This window comes from Vigna angularis, chromosome 3 (genome assembly GCF_016808095.1).
Source record: "Vigna angularis cultivar LongXiaoDou No.4 chromosome 3, ASM1680809v1, whole genome shotgun sequence".
Taxonomy (NCBI): Eukaryota; Viridiplantae; Streptophyta; class Magnoliopsida; order Fabales; family Fabaceae; genus Vigna; species Vigna angularis.
Window position 1 is genome coordinate 39,589,991 of NC_068972.1, and position 25,149 is coordinate 39,615,139.

The window sequence follows — 25,149 nt, forward strand, 5'->3', positions numbered from 1 at the left end:
ACATATTTATTTATGAAAGTTTTTTTATAAAACTAATTTATAATATATAAATGAATATAAATCTTATTAATTTTATAAGACAGAAATAAATTTAAAATTCATTCATGATATATTTATTTAAAAGCAAATCAAATGCCCACTTGACTTTAAATATCTCACATATCCTTTGTGTGTTTCTATTATTTCCACTTACAGAATAATCTAAATTTTCTAATGCTTAGTTTCTGTACTAATTTATTTTTGTGGGTTGAATCAATCTATATTAGACCGTGATATAATTGTACTGCATTATACGGAATTATATAACCTAATCAATGGATTAAAGTCATGTTATAGTTCACATTTTTAGTTTATATCAACCCAACGTTGGACTGGTGTTACAAAAACAACAGCAACTTGGTCTCATGTGGTAGCATACGTATTCATGCAGCAGCATTATTTTGAATTATCCATACTAGTTTCATTTCAAAGTCAATGAAGAAGAATATGACCTATAATGATAACTTGTTTAAAAAAAAAAGGATATAGTTACGTTAATACGGTGGGTGGTGGCTTTATTTAATGTTGAAATGGCATGTTCACTGATTCACCAACAACAAGTAGCTTAGTTTTCTTTCATATTATAATAAGATTGGATTTTGTTAATTTTTGTTTTGGTAAGATTAGAACAAAAACATTCAAAATAGTCTGCACTTCAAAACCTAAACTGATGTGTGATCAAATCACAAATCTTAGACCTAAAATGATTAAAAGAATTTCATTTTATATAGTCATTGAATATTGCGTTATTACGTGTTTAGGTTGAGATTTGGATAATAAAGGCACTAATCTAGATAGAGTGATGCAGCGTGATTTTGAAGTCATTGAAGAAATATTATACTCCAAGATTCATGAAACGTGACAGTTTGATTCCTTGGTGGTTGTTTCATTGTTTGACCATGTTGTTGGCAGTCAAACTGTAAATAAAATTTCATGAAACAATGATGGTGTTTTTGAAGGGAGGAGTAATCTTTTTGCATGATTGAGAAATTAATTAGCAGGATAGATGGGATAAATAAATAAATGTTTTTTTTAAATAATTTTAAGATATAAAAAAGGTATTTATTTGGAAATGGAAATGGAGGGTTATTAGATGAGTGTGACTTTATGGCATGGATGGTTAAGAGAGAGAAGAGGGACCCATCCAATAATTCACGCATCTCTCTCTGCAGCTTATCATTAAAGCCTGCATCACTTCAATTATTGCAATGATCCCAAAAGCATGACATATCTTACCCTTCTCATTTCCTCTGTGTGCCTATTTTTAATTACCACTTCTTTCCAAACCTATCCCTCCCACGCGCATGGGACCACCACTCGCTTTTCTCTTTCCATCTCACCACCCAAACCCTTTCTTTCTCACTAATCTATTTCTCTTCATATTTTTATCTTACAAATTCATATTATATATATATTCTAATACTTTATATACTTTCAAACATAAAAGATTAAGTTATTTTAATAATGTTATTAGAAATAAAAGGAATATTTGAAATTTAGAAGAAAAGAAGGTTGATTGATTGTACACATCTCGGCCGACCCTCATTTTAAGGAATTCTTGTCATTGGATACCAATCTTGTTCTTTTTTGTTTACAAACTTTTAACAATCGGTTTTTGCATGTCTATTTTGAAGATGGTAATGGTTGAAAAGATGGTAGAGATTATTAAAGAAGCTTGGCTTCCCTTTTTCATGAACCACAAACTCATTTGCTTACATAAACCAAGATCGAAAGCAGAAAACTTTTGTTGGAATAGTAAAACCCGGTCGGTTTGTCTCTCTAATCAATGCATTATAATAATCCCAATTAGGTCAAATTCAAATCTCGTGCTAATCATCTCATCCACCTTTTTTCCAATGTTTTTCTTCCCAAACATCACGCTTGTTTCTCAAAACAAATCAACTAGTTTTCATTCAATAACATAAAACTATATTAAATCATTCCTTATTTGTTTATTTCAAACGTGCTTTTGCGGCCAACTAGATGCTCATTCGTACAGACACCTTAACGAACCAACAAGATCAAGATATATACATATATAACAATTTAAAAAAAAAAGTGAAAAGTTTACAAATTTAAAACCTAAAGTGGTCCATCTTTACATTACCAAAAAATATTATTATTTTATATAATAAAGATTTGCTCTTTTTGAAAAAATATAAACCATTAAATAAGTTCACAGGTTTGGTCTTTTAAGTAACAATAAATTAAAGATGTTTACCTAAAAAACAGCAAAAGAACAATATTTTATCATAAATTTTCAGACTCTAATTAACTCGTGACAATATTTTATAATATAAATCAGTAGAGAAATGCATGGGAAATTATAGTTGTTATTATTCCAATATCAAGTAAAGACTCAAATAATTGAATTTTGTCCTTTATAATACATTTCACTACGATGGAATTGTTTTTGTTATAAAAAACATTCGTTGTGTTAAAAAATTAAAGTAGCTACAAAAAAAATATTATATTTTTATTAAAAAGTGACAATAGAAACAAGCCCTAACATATTTCATAGATAACCTGGAAGCTAGAAGCAGGTCATTTCAGTTCAATGGAAGAGTTGTAAAAAATGTGGTGATTTAAGTTTGGTTAATATTATTTAAGTGGGGAAGTGCAGAAACATAATAGGAGGGTTAATTAATTAGCAAAGGGTTGGGGAAAATGAAAGGGTGAAAGAGTACAGTTGAACTGTTTATACATGCCTTAATAGACATAGCCCACATGATTCTGTATTGGGTACCAAAGACAAATGATCATTCTTATCATACTGTCATGCATAATGAGAATGAGAATAAGCATGATGGTGACGATAGATGAAAGGCCAACATATATACTGGCTAATCAATAAGACAACAGGAGCAGGTTTATAATCCCAGACATGTCTCTCAGATGATATATCATTTTCTTCTTGTCATCATGACGCTATTTTCTTTTTCCTTCTTCTTCTTTCTTTAGCTTGTTTGGTGTACCCTCTTAAATTTCACTCCATTTAATGGGGTTGGTTCAGTAAAAAGAAAACTACATTTAATTACTCTTTGCTTAAACTCAGTTGAAAATTGACTACACATTTTCTTTGTACCACTTTTTCCTGCTTCAGTACGCACCACAACATTACACTAAAATAGAATTTCTTTGTACCCCTTTTCTTTATACCACTTTTTGCTTAAGCATTTTATATAGTCTTATTAAATTTTTGATCATGACAACTCTGCCAGCAAAAACTCTTAACAGAAAGACCATAGAAAAATTCTCTTGTTGGAAGATAGATAAGAAGAAAGAAGAATAAAAAGATGACAAATGCCAAGAGGCTTGTGGTGTGGTTGTTCGTTCTTCAAATTTATTACACAAGTTAGCTTCACCTACCCATGAAATTAAAACACCAAAATAGGGCTAACTTGATTCACTTAAAACGGTATAAACTGGAAAATAACTAATAGAATCTCACGCGACTTTTCTGACCACTAATTATAATTTTCCTTCGTTCTAGATTCTCCAAACTTTATCCTATCATTTCTTAATTCCATTTGCTTCATTATTAATGTATATGCAAACAATAATACAACATTCTCTTGCTTCAGTCTATGTTAGGTTAAAAATGCAATATGGTAAGCCTAGTTTATTGAAATAAATGCTGAATCGGTACAAATACTTTTCCAATTTTTAAAAAATTGCATGTTCGGTTTTGTACAATTATCTTTTATTCATATGAATACTATATTTTAATCATACACGTATAATTATTTTACAACTTACTTGTATCATTAAATATCTTTATCTATCTATAAAATTTGAACCAAAATATAATGGATTGATTAAAAATATTTACTAATTCATTTTAATTTGTTAAAATGAATATATTGGTGGTGACTCCTACTCCGTAGAGGGATATTTTTTTAAAAAAATATATATAACAAAAATATATATAAGTCATTCTCTCTCTTATCTTAAAGCATGAGAAGTGTGTACAAAGCAACCATACATATAAAATAAAATCTTTGTCTACATGGTGGTGGTGTATTTTATGGCAGTGTGGTGGTGGGGGAAGGCATGACAACGGTTGAATATTTAAATAGATTCACGTGCCTTTGTCAACCTGTGTTTGTCGGTCAATCTTTATTCCCACAAAGGCAAGGGAAGAAACCAACATAAAAAGGCAGTGTTGTTGCTGTTCTTGTTGCTTCTGAGGAGAAGAAGAAGAACAGGTTGAAGTAGAAGAGGTTTTCTGCAACACAAAACCAACCAACCAACCCAATGTGCCCTTTCTAACCCTCTTCTCCATTCAACAAACTACAACTACTCTCTGTCGGTACATATATAACAACAACAACAACATCAGTATCTTCAAATTACACACCTTTTATCCACCCATTTACCATGGAACTGGCTTTGAGCTTAGGCGACACTTCCAAGCCCTTTACTTTTCTCGACAAGCCTGCTAATTTACCCTCCAAGGACCCTCCTGGGTTCTGCATAGGACCGGGTAAAGGGTTTGATGACAAAAGAAGTGATGCTGAGAAAAGGGGTTCTTCAGATCCACCGGTTCAGCTTGATCTTCTCCCTTTCACTCCCGTTCTCAGATCCCAACCTCCTTCCCAGCTACGAATCCCTTGGCTCACTGAACCATGTAATGTTCTCTCCCTTTCAGTGGTTCACTCATTCAATCTCATCCCTTTTCACACAAACAATTGCATTTTTAGTTTACATTAACAATTTACCTCGTTTGAGTATCATTTTTACTAGAAATTGTGAGTCGGGTTTTTTTTTACGAGATTAGACCATAGTAAAACTGATGTTTTCTTTATGTTTGGTATATCAATGGGTATAAAAAGATGTTTGTTTTGTTGTTTAGGATGAATGGACGCTGAAATATTTCTTGCTTTTATTTTATCTTATTGTTTGTTATGATGATGAGAGCTGTGTTGTGTTGTGATGTGTAGCTAAGGTTTGGTGTGTTGTGGTTCTTGACTGTAGGTGGAGCGGCGAGGGTGCTGGACGTAAACCTTTTTCCGGAGGACGGCGATGACGGGACGTCGCTGTCGTCGCCTAGCAGTGCGGTGTCGCCGTTTCAGATGGATTTCAGCATGAGAAACGGTAATGCAGAGTTTGGAGGAAGAAACAAGAGGGAACAACAAGAGGGTGAAGGTACCAGAGCCAGTGATGACGAAGAAAATGGCTCAACCAGGAAGAAACTCAGACTCTCCAAAGAACAATCAGCTTTTCTCGAAGAAAGCTTCAAAGAACACACCACTCTCAATCCGGTAAAGTCTACAAACAAACAACAACACCATTTTGTTCCTTCTTTGGATAAACTAGATTAGTTTGTTCGTTCTACCTTTTTAATTCTGTAAATGGGTCCTAAATATTTTGTTAAGTTATTTATTAATTTCTAATTTTGACCATAACTTGCAGAAGCAGAAACTTGCTTTGGCTAAACAGTTGAATCTCCTTCCTCGTCAAGTGGAGGTGTGGTTTCAGAACAGAAGGGCAAGGTAACTGAATCTGTAACGAACAAGAACCTTCGTTAACATTTTGTTCAAGTTAATGTTAAACATTATGTTGTGTTGTGTTTGATTTGTGAATGTGATTTCAGGACAAAGTTGAAGCAAACAGAAGTGGATTGTGAGTATTTGAAGAGATGCTGTGAGACTCTAACAGAAGAGAATAGAAGGTTACAGAAGGAGCTTCAAGAACTTAGAGCCTTGAAAACTTCTCAACCTTTCTACATGCAGCTTCCAGCCACCACTCTCACCATGTGTCCCTCTTGTGAAAGGGTTGCCACAAATTCCACAACAACCAACCAAACTTCTTCCACTATCAACAATAATGCTTCTCAAATCCCTGTCGAGTTATCGCTCAGCAAGCCCAGAATATTGCCCTTCCATAATAGCCAGGCCCCAGCAACCCAGCCACAAGCTCAAGCTCAAGCCCACCAGATAGCCTCTTCATGAGCTTTATTCAATAAACATTTTTTTTGGATGGTTTTTACATATGATATAATATATATATATATATATATATATATATATATATAGTTTGATATTATGGTATATCATAGAGGATAAAGACAAAGGATTCACTACCCTTATTTATCGTTTTGTATATATTTTAGACTCTTCTTTATCTTCTTTCATTCATCTGTTTTTTCTTCTCTTCGATTGAAAGAGCTATGAATGATCCTTTTTGTTGATCGGTTAGAATGCACCAAACTTTTTGGTGGTGAAATTGTGAAATGAAAGGCTTTTTTTTTTTCTTTTCAGTCTTTGTCTTGGTTCGTTTATTTTCCTCTGCCATGATGATGAAGAGCGAACTCCTGAATGACCTTTCTACCCTTAACGTACCCTACTTGCTATTATGTACTTGTAATTTTGCAGAAGGGCCATGTAGCTTTTCAAAATTAAGTACTTCAGAGAAAAATAATTGCACCATGTAATGACTGTGTTTTATTTTGTGGGAGGTTTTAAATCCTTGCCACCTTTGGTTGCATTAATCACTCTTATGGAATGTGTACTTTAAAGCACAACAGCATTTGCTCTTAATTAGATTAACTTCAAAAATATGGCTTCTAGAAATTGAATCTATGATTTTTCAAATTTAAAAATTTGAGATTTAATTGCTTCCATTCAGTTAATATATGACAACATCGCAAGATTAACTAATTGCAAACGATTTTCATGATTGTGGTTGTAATTGGGTTGTTTTAATTTATGAAAGTTAGTCATTTGTTAAAACTTCTAAGTATGTGATAATTTTGCATCATATACTAATTGCATGCATGCACAACGGAAATCATTAGATTTTTAACACACGATACTAGGGATCAATCTTTATAACTCGTGACTTGCTTTTTAATACAGAAGGTTAATTTGAGGAAATAAAAACGTGGAACTCTATACATGTTTTTTTTATATATTATTGATTAGAATTTATGAAAAATTGTAAAATAAAAAAATTAAACATAATGAGACCCGTAAAATTTTATAAATTTTAATCAGTTATTAAGAATGCGTGTTCCAAAATAACATGTTTGTAAGTACTTTTTTATTTCTAAACTCTTAATGTTTTAGTCTCTCAATTTTGTTCCTAAACTCTTGGTGTTTTACAATTTTCAAAAACTAACAAATTTATTTTCCACATATATTCCTACCTGCTTGAATGTCTTAATTGTCATATTTTCTTGTAGTATAAACTAATAGTTAAAATTGTAGATATTTAATGAAGATATTCTATACTAAATATGCTAATTATCAGTGGTTTTAAATGTTCCTTAAACATTGAGCAAAGTCTTAAATATCAAGAGTTTATAAATGGAGAAAATATATTCTTATATTGACATTACACGTTACTATCACTATTACTATCATTATTAGTTGTTATTATTATCTGACATGCATTAACAATGGTGAAAGTAATTTTGTGGTGAAGGGATAGTGAAGGTCATGATGTGGATAGGTTTAGACAAATCTAGCTTCATTCTTGTTAATTTTTTATTTTTATTTTTGTATTTATATTTTTATTCATCCCACATAAACAATCCTCATTGATTTCATGATTATTCTTTGAAAAAGGTTTTGCTATGTACTATTGAGCAATGGTGATGATACATATATATTGTTAATGGATGTGGAAACCTACATGAATGTGGGGGGATGATAGTGAAAAAGGGAAGTTAGGAAAAACACAATGATGGTGTTAGATCGAATCTACAATATAAATGTAAGTTTTGATGATTGTAGTTAGGTGGGTGTACACATGAATTAATTTGTGATCATGCACGCCTTACAAAAGTACCAGGCAGCAAAACTCATGACCAAGCCTTCATTTTTTAAACCAATCAACACTCTTGCTCCTTTGTCTCAATAGTTAGTACGTAGATGATGTTGTTCCAACCTTCATGGTCAATTCAAGGATGCTTTCAAACATGTTCTTATTCAACCATTTAGCAAGGACATCAAGATTGCTCAAAATAGCAATTTCTAATTCTTCAGAACAGAGAACAAAAACTATGTACATGTTTCACCTTTTATCTAATGAAAAAATATACTAAATGTTCTTATTGCAAGAACGTGAGTTCTCTCATGTGAAGAAATAATTAGCGTTTTAATGAATAAAAGCAAAGAAAAATATATTTTGAATATAATTTTTTGGAATGATAGAGACATTGTTGTTGACGAATATAGGAATAGGACTATGAGTGAGTGTGGTTGTGGAGGAGCATTTCTTGAAGTGCAAAAACAAGAGGAGAATTATTAGTATTGGTTGGACTGTGTGTGAAGGATCCATTACTTCAATTTGACCAATGATGGTTTCTGATAAAATCTCCAACCATTCACCCATTTGCTTTTCTATCAGCTGCACTCAAGAGTACAACAAACCAAAATCAAATATCACAGCACCATACAATACACAAATGCCATTATTCTATCGTAGAGATCACTCAGAGTGACGTCATTCTTTTTTTCTAATCATTGAGGTCACAATCGCCCTGTAGATAATGATATATAAATAATTTATTATTTAACTTAAAAGTTTTAAATATAATAAATTAACGTTTTAAATATTATTTTATAAAATCTACCATTTCCCTTAATGTATTTTTCTTTTCTTTTTTTTCTATATTTTTAAATCAATTGTTTTTTCTTTGATAAATTCAAGGTGCATCTTATATACTTTGTTGATAGTAGAATGTTTCTGATTGACTTCAAGTTTTTTTTATAGTGTACGATATTTAGATTGTTAACTAGAGTCTCGGGATTTCTTTAACACTTAACTTTTTCAATTTTTTTACAACGTCAGGTGTCACATATTGATTAGTCATTTTGAATTTTTTTTAAAAGATATAATGTGTCGTTGAGGCAGGAAGGAAAAAAAAGTTTTCTGATTTCATTTGAAAAAACCCTATATGTTTTGCATCTTTTTTCCTCTCGTGAATATTATCATTGCTCTTACTCTCTCTTCACCATTGCTTTCACAGGTCTCTTCACTGAAGTTCTCTCTCTCTGTGTCGCTCTTCCTCTTCCCATCGCCGGCGAAGTTGGTCCAATAAGCACGGTTCTTGCTCTTTTCTTCCGCCATTTCCTCCTTCCTGCTCTCTCTCTCTAATTTCGTTGGAGCCATTTTCCCCTTCTCTCTCTCTTGCCATTTTGACCTCCCCCAATGTGTCAAGGTTGGTAGCACCATGAGAAAGTGCAAAGAGAACAAGTGCTGCACGACTTAGGATTATTATAGTTTTCAATTTATGTTAATTACATGTGTAGAGATTTTCATTGTATGAGTCTTGTACAAGTTTTAGTATACAAAAGATTATTATTATAGATGTTGGATAATATGTACTTATCTCATATTATATGAATAAAGTTTCAATTTTGATATATTTTGTCTGTGTTTTTGGGTGACCTTTTCCACTTTTTCGGATGAATGATTGAGTTTATTGGCCATGAGTGGTGTTTACTTAACCAATGAACAACATAACTCATTCAATTGTTGAGAAAAATGCCCATTTAGGTGGTTTGAACCAAGTTAGGTGAAGTCCATGACTATTGGTGCCCATGTCATGCCCTCATAATCGATTACAGGGGTCTTGTAATCGATTACCAGAAACTTGGGGGACAATTATACAGAAAGTTCAACGTGACTCCCTAGTTTGAACAACAACACTCCCCATGATGGTTTTTGCTCTGTTTTTGTTGAATTTTTTCATTTTTTGAGATGGGTGAGTGAGTTCAATGTTATTGGGTATGTTCCCTGCATCAATGATGATGTTAGGCCATTTATTTCTTAAAAAAAATGTCCATTTAGGTGGTAATCGATTACAGACATCATGTAATTGATTACCAAGGCATGTATCGGTTTCAAGTGCTGAGGGACTTTAACTACCTTGCTGAAACACTCACATGGGGTCTTTGCTCCACAATAGGTTGGACAAAGATGAGTTTTGATGCACTTGCAACCATCAACCATGACCAACAGGAGTCATCCATTGAAAACAATGGACAAAGGCAACCTTAAGCACAGAAAAATCATCATGGGGAGTCACGTTCTCCCAATTGGGGTACCTATTAAGCCATTAGTAATCGATTACAGGCACCATGTAATCAATTACTAGAGCATGTCTTGGCTTCAAATGCTGAGGGACTTGAACTACCTTGCTAAAACACCCACATGGGGTCTTTGCTCCATAATGAGTTGGGCAAGTTTTGATGGAGGTTGGAGAGAGGGAGAGAGGAATGAAATCTGAGTTGAAAATGGAGGGTGCACATAGGGGTAATTTCAGAATTCTCAAAAAGGTAAATTTGCATCACTTTTCACCACAACGACAACAAAAAAGAAAAAATTTCCAACGGTCCAATAAGAAGCTAACACATGACCGTTGTTAAATTGTTGTCAAATTTTAGTTGTTAACGTATCACGATCCTTTTTCTTGAGTATTGAAGTTTGATACTTAAATTTGGTTAGACAAGTTTTAAAGATAAAATAAATTAGTTAAATTTTGATGAGGTAGAAAATTTTGATAGTGTAGATATGATTTGGTTTTATGATATTGTATTTTTCCGTGGATAATTTATTTAATGAATTTGGTTACATTAATATAATATGAACATGAGATTGTGATGGTAATGGTGATTTCTGATTTTAGAAGTTGTTTTGAAAACTTGATAAATTGATTGAACGGTAGTTCTACTTCAATGTATTATGTGTTTTATTAGTATAATCGATGAAATTAAGTATATATTTTGTTTTAATTATTTTGTTTAAACTTATATGAATAAATCATGTATAACATATGTAATGAATGGTTCGATGGTTATTTTACAATTATTTATAAGTTGTAAATTTGAATCAATTTGATTCCGTTGGTTTGGAAAAATTGTGAAATTGTCTCATTCTAAAGGTTAGAAAATGATATATGTGTATCTTTTCTAATTTGAATCAATTAATTTTTACAACGATCAATTACTAATTTGTGTATATTTTCTTTTAAAAAATTTAAAAGCAATTAAGAAAAATTAATTTAAATGTGTACATTTCCTATATTTGTATGGTTTCAGTTTCTTATTTGTTTTTAATATTTTCTTAATTGTGGATATTTAATATTTACAAAATTGTTTTAATCTTTATGGGTAGAAGTTTTAATTTTTATTAGAGAAAAAACTGGTATTTTTTTATTTGTAAAACATTATATATTAAGTGGTAAAAAATATAACTTAAGTAATTGAAGATATATAAATGTAATAAACTTTTTAGCTCAACCAATATTTCTAAAACGGTGCACGAACACGATTTTTTATTATATAGTAATTTTTCTTACTACGTGTAAGAATATAGAAAATTAAATATTAGAGTTAATAGATGTATTAAAATAATCAGACAAAGTATTACAAAATTTAAAAATAAGTTAATTAAATAAATAAAAGTTTTTAAACTCGTCTCATTTTCTTAAAGATTCACCTTCTCTCTAAAACACAATTCTCTTGAACTCTTTACAATCTCTCTAAGAGTTCTAACTGCTCAATTATTTGTTTGACGATCAGAAGGTGTCTAAACGACCACTGACAAGGTCTACTCATCCATCCAATCAATTTCTAGTTTAGAGCAAGTATATTTGAACTTCTTTTTATCTCTCGTTCTAAGTTTGTGAACATGCATTATAATCCTTTGTGGCATGTGATTCATGATGTCTTTTCCTAATTCTTGGTCGATCTAAGATCCTAAGGATTCTTTCCGTTTTCAATTAGGTGTTTGTAGAATTTCCTTACGTTTCAAGCAATTGGAGAGACGTTTCTAGAGTTTGATAGTTCCTCGTGAGGTAAGGAAAGCTAGACTATGCTTTAGATGATGTGTGCATTATAAATTTAGTAATTCCATGAATGATAGATGATTTAAGTGAAATTGTTATGATTGTGTGTAATGAAGTGTGACGAGGTTTGGAATTGAATTCAAAGTGGTTGGAGTAATGAGAGATCAAATTCTTGGGTTTTAAGCTTAAAAAGGGAGATTTTGATAGATGAATTTGAGAGATAAGTGCAGGAGTGAGAAGACAAATGGTTTAGTACTTTTATGTGGTAATTTTAAACTTGTTAGAGGTGTTGTTTGATTGAAATATGATATAGAACAAATAGGTAATCCATTGTTATTTTTTGAAAGGTTTTTAGTGTAAATTGGGGTTTTGAGTAGTAAAATTTTGAATTAAGGAGTGTGAATTATTTTGGGAAGTTAGGAAGCTTTTATTAGACTAATTAGGACTTGTCTAGATGTTGAAATAAGGGAAATATGTCATGGAAGGGATAATTGCTGAATAGGTCGAGTTTCTTAATACATTTTAGTACAAATAGGGGTTTTAACTATTGGAAAATAAAACTAGGAAGGCTGAGAGAAAATTGAGTTGTTGAAGTGTGCTATCTAGTGTATTAAGACTTGCTTATGCAGTTGATTGATTGGTATGGGTGTTGGAAAGTGTAGAATGTGTTTTGGGGTAGCTTAAAGGGGTGATTTTGGGTTTGGAGTAGCAATTCGGAGTTACAATTGCTTATGTTCAAGGTCATAATAATTGATTTGACCATATTTTCTATTTTAATCGATTATGACACTCACTTAATCGATTAAAACAGATACTTCAGCCTAATCGATTATGACACTAACTTAATCGATTAAAACAAACACGTTAGTCTAATCGATTATGTTAGTCATATAATAAATTAAAATAGGCAGTTTTGCCCTGTTTTGTTTTATGTGAATTCTAGCTTGCCTTAACAAATTGGATTACCAATTTAATCGATTATTACTACTAGTAATTGAAATTTTAACTAATTTGAACCAAATTTACTTGTACACATATGATATATGTTTTTCATTGTTCTTTTATGATCCTAAACAATTTTATTATCAATTTCTATTGGTTCGCAATGTGAAAGTGAAGGGATATATGTATATGGTTTCAAATGGCTTCAAAGTTGTGCAATGAGTTCTAAGGTGGAACTCCTTGGTGTGGTTTCAAGTGTTGTTAAAATGAATGCAGGTAGCTCAGCTTTAGGGGTTATCCTGACATTCTAATGGTCTTTCATTATCAAGTAGAGAAGATTGACACATGTGGTGAGAGTAACATGAGGTCTTAGTCTGGGTACTTCTAGTATGATTCAAGGCGTGAAACAAACTAACCTTGTGAGTGTGGTAAGGTGAAACCCATTGGCAATGACTTTGCAAAGCAAAGACCACCACGAGTGCACAACCCGCCATAGCTCTACATTCATTCTAAATCCGGATATATATGTTAAGATGTTTGGTTAGGTGCATGTTATATGTGAGTCATGTATATCTTGTTCTTAATGTTATATGATTGTTTTGTAACTTACCATTGTGTTTGTATATTGTTTGTATGTGCTTGTTCTTCATTTGTTGCGATGATCATCTGGTAGGTGCAAGTAGAGGGTGATGAAGTTTCAGTTGAGCACGTTCTTGATGAAGATATACCTAATGCTCAGATATAATAGCAATTTCATCCGTACTAGCTTTTGTTGTTGTTGAGATTATCACTCTTGTGTATAGTTTTGACACAAGTATATTGTATATAAAATTTTAAATGTATAGTTATTTTGGATGACGATAAATCTTACTTTATAATCTTTTTTCCAACTGATCTATTATATTAAACTTGTGATAACTATTAATTAGTTTAATGCTATAATTTAAAATGTTAAAGTAAGTTAATAATTATAATTAATTATATTTGTTTTCAATATTTATTAATAATGTAAACAAATTGAAACATATGTTTGGATGATATAAATAATTAATGTTAATATTGTTTAAATATAAGTTTCACTCATAAAATAAATACATAAAAATAGCTCATATTATTATTTTATTAAAAGTATAGATATCTCAATATATACATGGACCATGAAGTTGCATTTTAGTAAATAAATGTTGTAGTACATACTTAAAAGACTTAAATATTTATGATTATTGGTAGCATTAAATGAAGATGGAGTTTTATAATTAGAAAGAGAAGTTTAGTTTAGTTTAGTTTATTAGTTTTCTGTGAATCATAATGGTTGAATTGACAAAGCAGCATTAAAGTGATTTCGGCTGTTGTATTTGCTGCCTCTGCCTCCGATCAAACCATTACCTTTTTTATCATACCAATTTTTTAGGCATAATGATTTGCAGGTCTAGCTCTGCAGTTAACTACTTCCCTAACCCTAAATTCTAAGACCATATGATACCATAAATAACCCTAAACAACCTTTTTCATCTTTTCTCGTATCTAATTTTTTTTAATATAAGTTAAATATATATTTTTTATATATATATTTTTCTTTATATTATTATAAAATATTTTCTTCTAATTCTGCATAAAAATAAAGTAAAATATCTTTTATACTAAATTTTATATAACATAACATATAACTCTATTTGTGACATGAGAAATATTTATATGATAATAAATATGTTTTTAATTTTTAAACTTTGATTTAAAATTATAATTAATTGTGATATAATTCAATTTTAAAAATGAAAAACTATAGTTCTTGTAATCTAACTTATTAAACTTTTTTTGACATGTTAAATACATTTAAGCTTATATTTGAAACGTTTTTTTCAGCATCAAACACATTTTAATAATTTATAGTTCAATGTCATGTAGTTAAATTACTCTCCACTTGCATCACAAATTGGCGCTCACTATTATATCATTTAACAAATGGATTTTATAATTTTAAGTGAACTTTGATCTAATTAAGTACTCAAATTAGTACTCTTTTATTAGTAATTTGATTTAAAACAATTTTAAACATGAAAACTTGTATCAATTTGTTAAATTATTGAGATTTTAAATTCTATCAATCATACAAACCTAAACACAAATAAACACAAAAATCACGAACAAATCATTCAATTTAAAACAATAATACACACTAATCAGATTCATCAATATGTAAAACATCAAATTATCAAACTCACACACACTAAAACAACTAGCTTCACTTACTTGACCAACAACTCATAATCCTTAACCATTGAAGCTCCCTCCAACTTGTAGGATACTCCACCTATACATAAAAATACCCTAAGAACGATATAACACATTGTTATCATCATTCATAAATAGAGACTAATATAGATGACTATAAAAATACATGCAAGTGAAAGAAAGCTCATATCTAACATATAACAAAAAAAGACAAAGAAAAATGATTGAAACACAACTTAAACGAACCAAAAAATTGATATGTCCAAATTAAAGAACTCACTCTATGATCAATTTTAGCGTGTCAGTTCTTTAATAAGACAAACATAAAACAACCTTAAAGAAAATTTAGACAACTTTAGAAAATAGTTTATGAAAAAATGATGTGTTTGTGAAATAATAAATGTACATAAACAAATTATTTATATTAAAATATTTTAATATTAAAAATATCAAGTTTAAGTATTTTTAAATTATCGTGACTTTTAAACATTTTTTAAATACAACTTTCACAAAAATATAAAGATTAAATATCTCATATTTTATTAATGAAGCACAATATTTTATAATAATAGTTTAAAAATAGAAAATGTATTTAATCTTTTTAATTATATAATATCTTCAAAATACATGATTTTGATATTTTAAAATATATAAAAATGATTTTAATAAAAGAAATAAAAATAATTTGAAAGTACAAAAACAAGATTAAAAAAATGAGGATCCTAAACTCTGTTTTCTCCATGTATTTGATTAAGATGTAATTAGTAATTGAATTAAAATGTTATTGAAAATTGTGGAGAGATGCAGAGAGAAAAAGTTGGGATGAGAGAAGGTTTTGACTTTGCATGTGAATAGAGTAACTGGAAAGGATGAAGTTGCATATAAGTTAAAGACAGCATCTGAAGTAGATCTTTGGGCAGGCCTATAAACATAAGCCTCTCAGCCTAAGATTCACCCTTTTCTCTTACTACTCTAGACTACCCTATTATCCACCTACACTTTCCCTCCATTTCTTCATGCCTTTTATTCATCAAACTCTTTTCTTTTCTTTTTTTCTTATTACCTTCTTCAACACCCAATGCAATATCTATTTCTTAAATCATTAATTCATTCAAATAAACTATAATTTATAAAAATTATTTTGTTTTCTACAAGTTAAACAACTCATTAAGAAACCATCACTAAATATATTCTAACATATTTACTAAAATTTGTCATTTCCGATATTTTAAAGACAATAAATAAATATTTTCTCAAAGACAAAGGGATAAAATAAAAAGAGTGTGGATAACTTAAGATGGAGAACTTCTCCACTCCTAAATATCTTCTTAATAGGTAACAAATTCTATCCAACGGGTTAATTTAAACAACTTTAAATATAATTTTTAAAGTATTTGTTATAAAAGGTAATAATTTGTTTACTTGGCAACCTATCATCAAATTCACAAAGTACTTTCATAAATTCTAATTAAATTGTTTATTTTTTAAATGTATAAAAGTTTAAAATGAGGAAACAAATCTAACATGGCAGTTGTGTTAACCATTACCAAATAGTGGGCCCAAATGATGGCAAAACAGTCTCAGCCCATCCCCATAAGAGGCTACTTTAATTCAACGATGCTTATTCCTGCCCCTCCCTGTTTTTCTTCCTACACCTCCATAAACTTATACTTTCCAAACTACCCCTTACTAAAAATGTAACAGAAATTTCTAGACTTCTTTATTTCTAATATTTTCGTGATAGGATGTTTTGGAAAGTATTTCTGAATTTAAAAAATTCCTTATTAAACGTTTATTCTAAAATATAAGAAAAGAAATTCCTGAAATGAATATTCTAGAAAGTATTTTAGATTCAAAAATATTTTTGCAATATTTGTTTTATTATTTTTTCATATTCTGAAATACTTATTCTGTAAAACCCCAGAAAATGATATTTTTAGAAGTGATGATAGTTTAAAAATAGTGAGACTCGATTATTTTAATATTAAACGATTTTATTATAAATAGTTTTGTTATAAACGAGTTTCATTATTTTAAAACGTAATCTATATTACCACTTTTCTAGAGTTCTCTACCTTCTCTCTAAGAGTTCTAACTATTGATTCATCTCTTTGACGATTAGGAGATACCTAATTGACCACAACAAGTAAGTTTTGACTCATTTTTCCTCTTTCGTTCCTAAATCTGTTTTAGAGGAATATTGTATTGTTGCATGTGTAATCATGCATCTCCTACACGTTCTTGATTCATCTAGAGTTCTAAGGACTCTGTCCGTTTCGTATGTTCATCTAGGTATTCCTTGTGGTTCAAGTAATCGGTGGAGCGTTTTGAGAAGTTTGGCAGTTGGTTTAGAGGTAAGGGAAGCTAGATAATTGCTTTTAATTAAAGTATGTGGTGTGAGTTTGATGGTATATGAGGGTTAAACTGTTTGGCTGGAAAATGTTGTTTTGTGTTAGTAATAATTTAAGTAATTGGGTGAAACCCATGCTTTGTATGTTGATGAATGTTGTAAACATGTGGAATCTGTTGTGTGTATGTTTATGACATTGAAATTGATGTTGATGTAGTGAATTGTGCTAATTGAACTGTTAAAGGAAAAGAGTAATCTTGGTTGTTGGTTCTAAAATATGGTCTAAGGTAGTGAAATGGTGAGAAATGGTTGATGAACTGATTGGATGAAGTTGGGGTTAGTTAGGAACTAGTTTCAACACTTTAAAATGGTAAAAATTTGAATTAGGAGCGTGTGGTTGTGAATGTGTAGAATTCTACTTGGTTTAAAACTCAATTTGAGGAAGTGAACTAGTGAAAACTTGAATTAGGAATTTTGTGCTCAAATGGTCAGTTGGGATAGTCTTAGTAAGTCATTTGGGACTTGTTAGAGTCTCTAAGTTGCTTGAAATTGTGCCACAGCTGGTATAATTCAATTTGAGTCTCTAAGTTGAGTTTTTGTGAGTTTTTGGTTGAGATCTTGTAGCCATATGTTAAAAATGAGTTTAGAAAGGTTTAGACACACTTGGTTGAGTATAATTTATGGTATAATACAATCTAGGAGTGTTAGAAGTTGTAAAAGGTGCATAAAATTGGTCAGAAGTGTTTGAGATGCGCAAATTCTGCAGTTTTGGTGCTGTAGAATTATGTAGTCCCGGTGAGCGAACAAACTTGGTGCGCTAAGCGAATGAGCTTGAGCTGAGTGAACATATTTGGTGTGTTGAGCGAGAGGTGAGTGAGCAGAACCCACTGTTTCTGTTTTCGTACAATGAGTTTGGTGCGCTGAGCGATTAGTCCAGAACCTCTTTTTAGTATTTCTTTCTTTATTTTATGATAACTTTAAGCTATGTTTTGACTTTGAGAATGATGTAGAAATATCGATAGTATTCTATGATGGTTATTCTTGAAGTTATGTATGTATTTGATGTATGATTAATGATTACATATGTGGGTATTCAATGTAAAAGTAAAGTGATATATGCACATGGTTTCAAAGGTCTTCTAAATTATGTGTTGTGATTCAAAGTGAAAGTATGTGGTTTCAAAGTTATGTAAGTAAGTTTCGAAGTGGAATCTTGGTGAGATTCAAGTATCATTAGTATGAATGCAGGGAGCTAAGTCTTGGGGGTTATCCTGAACTCCAATGGTCTTTCATTCTCTAGTAGAGAGTATTGACACATATGGTGAGGAGTAGCAAGTTATCCTGAACTCCAATGGTCTTTCATTCTCAAGTAGAGAGGATTGCCACATATGGTGAGGAGTAGCAAGAGGTCTTAGTCTTGGGGGCTTCCAGTATGCTCCAAGGCCTGAAACAGACTAACCTTGTGAGTGTGGTAGGGTGAAACCCGTTGGCAATGACTTTGCAAAGCAGTAGAGGCCACCACAAGTGCACGACCCGCTATAGCTCGACATTTATACTAAATCCGGATAGTCAGTTTAGGTATTTGCATGTTAAGATGTTTGGGTTGATGTATGTGATATAAATGATTTATGTATGCTATGTTATAAATGTGATATGATTTCTTTGTTATCTAACTTACTATTGCTTCTGTGTTGTATGTTGTGTGTTGTTTCTCTTTGCGATGGTCACCTGAATGGTGTGAGCTTAGTGATACAATCTTTCCCGTTGTTCTAGTAGGAGGTGAGAATAAAAAAGTTGAGAAGTCAGATGATTCTACATTTGTAGGTTTGTTTTTTTTAAAACAGTGGTTCCATTATCTTATATGTAATATTTCATTTTAGTAGTATTTTACTATTAAAAATGGATATTACATATTCCAGAATATATATTTTTTTAAATGAGTATTTGGAGAGACATTTCTAAATCTAGAAATACTTTTTTGGAATAATCTTAAAAAAAATGTCTTTAGAATTTCATATTGGGTGTTCTAAAATATAAAAGAAAATATATTTTAGAATGGGAGTTTTGGAATATATTTTTGGATTCTGAAAAAGACTTTCAAAATTTAATTTTACATATAAAAATATATTTCAAAACATTTGAAATATATAAAATATAAATCTTTCTTGAAATAGCAATCTGAAATGCTTGTACGCACATATTTACATTCCTGTTATTACATGGTTTATGTGCTGGAGATGGGAGAGGTGTGTCACTCAAGGAAGAATAAAAGTAAGAATAGTTAAAGTTTTTCATATTATTTAATTGAGGGGTACGATGAAGATTAAAATTTTTTATGGGGGTACAGGAAGAAATAAAAGGGGTGCAGGAACTAGTAGCCTTAATTCTAACCTAATTCCAACCCAACTTTCAAGTTCAATCAAACTTTTTCAAGGAGTTACTCCCTCCACCACCACACAGTACTCCTTGTGCCTCTTTATTCCTTTTTTACCCTTCAATAAACGAATGTCTCGTTGTTCGACAAACGGATGTCAACATTCGTTCGACAAACCGATGTCAATGAATGTCACCTTTCACAGCGTTCCCATGGCCCAACTCTCCCTCAACAGTCCTTCCCTCCCCCCTCACCTCATCTCCCTCGAACTCTCCTGCCACAGCACCCAAAACGTTGCCCTTGCACTCCAAAGCCTCATGGACTTCTTAAACTTCAGCAACCCCAAAACTCTCACTAAAAATCTCACTACTTTCTTCTACTACACATCCGCAACCTCCAACCTCGTTGTGCTTTTTCATTTCTCCACCACTCTCCCAAAACAAATCAAAGATTAACAGTTTCTACTTTACTTGTCAGGTTTACCTGCAATATCCATGGATATCTTTCCAAACGAAACTCTCGACCCTTTGAGCCACATTAACCAGATTTTCGATCGGATAGCGGAAGCCATGAAGCCGTAAATTAACATTCTATCCCTCCATTGGCTATAATAGCAAGCTTTTTAAGCATATGGTTTGTTCCCTTTTCCTTGTTTGAGGTTTTCTTGAGAAAAAAGGGAAAGAAGTAATTAGGTATAATATAATTAAAGCAAAAAAGAAGACAAGAAATGAGAAGAGTGAAACGAAAATGGGAGAGAGGAAGTGAAACGGGAATGAGAGAAGAAAATAGAATTCGTGAGAGATGGGTGAGGGTGTAGCTACCCAGAAAAATAAATGAGTAAAAGTAGGAAGGATAAAATTGAAATTAAAAGAATTTAGGTAGGTGGAAGAAGTATGGTGTGGTGGTAGAGGGAGCAACACCCACTTTTTCAATTTATGCGTAGTTCTTTCATATGAATTTTTCTTAAATTAAATTTTTGAATTGAATTAATTTTTTTAATTTATAAAAAATATTAATAGTAAAAATTATTACAAATATTAATGGGACTACCACAATAACTATTTCAATCTTCAATATAATTTTGAGTGATCATAGTCACAGTTATTATCAAGCAAAAAAGTCTACCACCTGTATAAGCATTTTCCCACATCACCATATTCAATAATTAGAAGTTATAGAGATATTTTATAATAAAGATGTTGGTCTATTGTGAGGTGTATATATTTGTGTAATATATATTTTTTAAATTGTGACTAAATTAGAGAACAAGAACATATCTTTTTGAAGGCACCGCAAATTAATGAGAACATGCTGAAAAATAAATTTGTAAGGTTGATTTTTTTGCAGACATAATGTTTAATGTTGATATTTCAACCACTTTATAATATATATATATATATATATATATATATATATATATATATATATATATATATATATATATATATATATATATATATATAAAGAGGAACCACATAAGTTTATTATTCTTAAATAAAATTATAAATATACTCTCAATTATTATTTTACAACATGAACCGACATAAACAGTGGTGAATACATAATTTTCAATAGTCAAAGGCTTCACGTGACTATACACAAAAAAGTTCACACCCATTTTGAATTCTTTATGAACAAAGAATCATAATTTATAGCTAAAACCAAATCCTGACAAAAACCAACTTATCGTTTTCAACGTAAAAACAATTATCACTGAAAAGAAAATTACTCTGAAGAGAGAGTGGGAAACCTCTCAGAAGAACCAAACAAGAACATCATTCCAAAGAATATAAATTAATTATATTTCCTCTCACCAAACTCAGAATGTACTTACATGTTGTTATTCAAATCCTATAAATAATATAAGTATAATGACAAACTAATTCACTGAACAATTTGTCACATAAAGTGAAAATTACAGTAGAACTGAACCTTCAGAAACAAAATTTAGAGGGTGGTTTACAATGAGAAATTACACCAGCCACAATATTCTTCTATATTTTCCCATGTTCTAACTAACTTCTATACTTCATATGAACAAGTTCATTTAGTTTAAACTTTCAAGAAAAGTGTCTTTTTTTTTTCTTTTTTCACAAGTGAACTTGTGAAGAACCTTTACAAATCTAGAAAAACTTGTTCTATATGGTATGTTCCGTTCTCTCTATACTTTTGTGTAAAGGGTAAGAATATATATTGCATGTGGTTCTGCTTTCAGCAAAACTCACTCAATATAAGTGATTTGTAGGGTAGTTTTTTTTTACCTATGTTCTGTTCTTGAGATGCTGATTCTGATACTGTCTCAAAAGAAGCTCAGCATAAAGGATCTCATTCCATGCATCAGGAACACCAGGGAGGCACCAGTGACTGCAGTCTTGGAAACTCAATGGTGATTTTCTCTCCTCTGCTGATAGGTTTTGCTTCCTATAAATAGAGGGATGACCGTCCTTCCTGAAATCTGTCATTTTAGTGACATTTAGATAGGTCACTTTGGTTTTCATATACTTCAAAACCTTTTCCAATACCCTCATCTTAGGAGGGTATTCCTTCAAGTACTTGTCATTCTTGATTGGCACAGTTTCACTGTCACATTGTCCACCAGAATTCCATTGCCCCCCACTGTACAATTACAAACAAATGTTTGTGTCAATCTTCTTCTTTAGTACAATGATGTGCTTAAAGGAAATACTATGTCAAAGTGAATGAACTAAAATCATGTTAACCAGTATTCATCATGATGTTGGATCATCCTATGTGAATCCAAACACACTACGTTGTACCTGAAATGTGAAGCAGAATAGCCTCTGAAGAATATCATAGACTTGGATGAATCTATGCTGGCATCAATCCATCTACTCCAAGTGGTTATTGCCCTTCGAAATGCCTCCAGAACATTCAGTTCATTGTAGACATGGCTTCCCTCTTGGTAATAGTCCTTCCTAGAATTTTTCTTGGAAGAGTTAGTTAATTAACGAGGTTTTTTGACTTGTGATCTTAGAAAACAGACTTAGAATGAAAAGCCATAACTGCAATCAAATCTAAAAGAAATTGTAATTTGTTTACCCTTTGGAAGTTTTGTCATGAGTCCACCAGTGACCAGTGTTGAAGATGATTATATCTGCATTTTTATATTGAACTGAAGATTTACCAACTAAATCCAGACGAAGTGTTTCCTTCTTTGTTCCATTCTTTACTTGAACTTGCCATTCTTGAACTAAGAATGGGGACACAAAAAGCTCTGCTGAGAAGTTATAATCCTAGCAAGCAATTGGTATAAGAATTATGCAAACACCATTAGAAGAAAAATTGAAAACATAGAAGGACTTGGTATTTACTTTGAATATGAATGAATAAGAAGCTTCCCCTTTGAAACGGACTCTTCCGTTTGCTTCATAGACTTTGCTTTTGTCTTTCACAGAGTTTCTCAGGATGCAAATGAGAGATTCCCACATATTCCTATTGAGGGAATCACCAACAAAAATAAGCCTCTTGCCTCTCAACATTTCCAGCATTCTATTGCCGTCCAACCTATTAGCAATTACAACAACAGATTGCATAGCAAATCAGCAAACTGGGATCCAAAATACCAAAGAAACATTCCCAAAGCAACTTTGAACATCACCAATGCAAAATGAATCTTACAAAAAACAAAATATTGTCCAATTTGGAAAAAAACACAAACACTATCAAATGGAAAACCTTAGAAATTAAAGGACCAAACTTAAATGCAACTCCTTGATGATTTCTTGTGTTGTTCTCTGACCAAAATTGGAATTTTGCTTTGTAATTACATAAAAAAGGTTTCAGCTAAAGATCAGCATACCTTTTATTGAAATGAAACTTCAATTTTATCCAAAACTAATCATAAAACATAAGTGCAAATTCTAGGTGTTTTTGACGTTCATGTCGAATGATTGAAGTTTTAATCCTAAAACGCGAGTGATGTGAGACACTGAGTATTCATAATGGAGGTACACACAAGTTTTGTCAAAACATTAAGCACCGACAGGTTCCAAAACAACAGAAATTCACCGTGTTCTCTTACCTTGGGAGGCTGCATCCCTTTGGCTTCCATTTATATTTCTGATAGTCTTTATCAGGTCTTCCATTTTGGATACAACTAAACTGTTCATCGATCAGATTGCAAGACCCCGGTGCATAGAGAGGATAAGAATAATCTTTAATCCATTCCCCATCAAAAAAATCACACTTGATCAAAGCCTCAATCTTTTCATCCTCCACCCCAGAATCCATTTCCTTGTTCCCATTCTTCTTTTTCTTCACCAGGGAAGCCGTGTAATTACTATGCACAACTCCCTCTCCTTTCACGGGAGAACTCAAATTCTCACGGGGACTTCCCCCTGAAACCTTGGGCGCAGAAGCAACACCATTCGAAGAATGATTTGACTTGTTTAAAGCTTTATCCTCATAAGAAGTTCCAGAAACTCGGGTATGATTGGAAGCACTTGATGGCTCTTTATTCACAACACGATCACGCGGTTTTGCCGTGTGATTGGTGGGTATCTTGCTTACAGTTGGGGTGGTTTGAGTGTGGTTTTGAAAAGGGGTTGCTTTAAAAGGCTTTTCACTTGTCGGAGGAGATTGAAAAGTGGTGTTGGTAGATCTAGAAGTGGTGCTGCCATGGGTGATAGCGGTTGAGGAATTGGAAGAAGAAGAGGAAGAAGTGGTGGTGTTGAAGAGGAAAGAAAAAATGGAAGAAAGTTGTGACTTGTAAGCAGTGGTGGAGGAAGTGGAGGAAGCAGTGGAGGAGAATATGTTGGTGAAGAAGGGAGAAGAGGAGTTGGGAGAGGGACAAAAGGCAAGGAAAACAGTGAAAGCAACAAAGGCAAAAGTAAAAGCATAGGCAAAAGTTAGAGTTTTTCTGGTTTTGGGAATGGAGAAGAAGCTCTTGGGGTCTGAGTTTATGGGAATGTACTTGGTGGCATCAGCCATGAGTCCCTGGAAGAAGAAAAATATTGAAAAGAGAGACAGACAGAGAAAGAAGATGAGATGATGTTGTGGACTTATACAACGTTGGAAACAGGGATGTTTCAACTTAGAAGTGGTGTTGTAACTGTTTGGCCGGTGGTGACTCCAAAACGCAACAGAGAGAAAAGAGGTTTGGTTTAGGTGCAGTGCTCTAAATAGTAGATGCCCACCAATTTGGTTACCATGAACAAAATGTCTGTTGTAATTTTGTTTCCAATTTAATATTTTTTCAAAATCTTTTATAGGTTTTGAAATGTTAGATATAGTGAATGTAAAAACTAATAGGTTTTAGTGTAATTTTCTTTTCTCTGTATTTCATAAAGATCGTATTTTAGTTACCGTAGTTTATGTTCTTGAATTTGCTTTAACTTAGTTTCAGTTTCTAAAACGAACATTCAAACTATACTGTCTCACTTTTCTTTTTTA

The 25,149-nt window shown here is 31.7% G+C and overlaps 2 protein-coding genes across 2 annotated transcripts; one reads left to right on the forward strand and one right to left on the reverse strand.

The window, feature by feature from the left end:
* Window positions 1-4,063: 4,063 nt before the first annotated feature.
* LOC108325414 (homeobox-leucine zipper protein HOX11) lies at window positions 4,064-6,301 on the forward strand. Its single transcript, XM_017558482.2, has 4 exons — window positions 4,064-4,669; window positions 5,017-5,303; window positions 5,455-5,534; window positions 5,636-6,301. The coding sequence occupies exons 1-4, from the start codon at window positions 4,420-4,422 to the stop codon at window positions 5,991-5,993; spliced, it is 975 nt and encodes a 324-aa protein (XP_017413971.1). The 5' UTR covers window positions 4,064-4,419; the 3' UTR covers window positions 5,994-6,301.
* A 15,217-nt stretch (window positions 6,302-21,518) lies between these two features.
* Window positions 21,519-24,876, reverse strand: LOC108324899 (protein trichome birefringence). Its single transcript, XM_017557841.2, has 5 exons — window positions 23,780-24,876; window positions 23,070-23,262; window positions 22,798-22,991; window positions 22,515-22,673; window positions 21,519-22,353 (listed from the first exon to the last, which is right to left on the reverse strand). Exons 1-5 carry the CDS (start codon window positions 24,685-24,687, stop codon window positions 21,999-22,001), a joined length of 1,809 nt encoding a protein of 602 aa, XP_017413330.2. The 5' UTR covers window positions 24,688-24,876; the 3' UTR covers window positions 21,519-21,998.
* Between the last annotated feature and the right edge of the window lie 273 nt (window positions 24,877-25,149).

Excerpts from the sequence above, each read along its gene's own strand:
- LOC108324899 (XM_017557841.2), bottom strand. The coding sequence starts at position 24,687 with ATGGCTGATGCCACCAAGTACATTCCCATAAACTCAGACCCCAAGAGC. Across the intron at positions 22,992-23,069 it reads CTTATTCATTCATATTCAAA|GATTATAACTTCTCAGCAGA; the intron begins GTAAATACCAAG and ends ATTGCTTGCTAG. Across the intron at positions 22,354-22,514 it reads TATTCTGCTTCACATTTCAG|TGGGGGGCAATGGAATTCTG; the intron begins GTACAACGTAGT and ends GTAATTGTACAG.
- LOC108325414 (XM_017558482.2), top strand. The coding sequence starts at position 4,420 with ATGGAACTGGCTTTGAGCTTAGGCGACACTTCCAAGCCCTTTACTTTT. Across the intron at positions 4,670-5,016 it reads CCCTTGGCTCACTGAACCAT|GTGGAGCGGCGAGGGTGCTG; the intron begins GTAATGTTCTCT and ends TCTTGACTGTAG. Across the intron at positions 5,304-5,454 it reads AACACACCACTCTCAATCCG|AAGCAGAAACTTGCTTTGGC; the intron begins GTAAAGTCTACA and ends CATAACTTGCAG.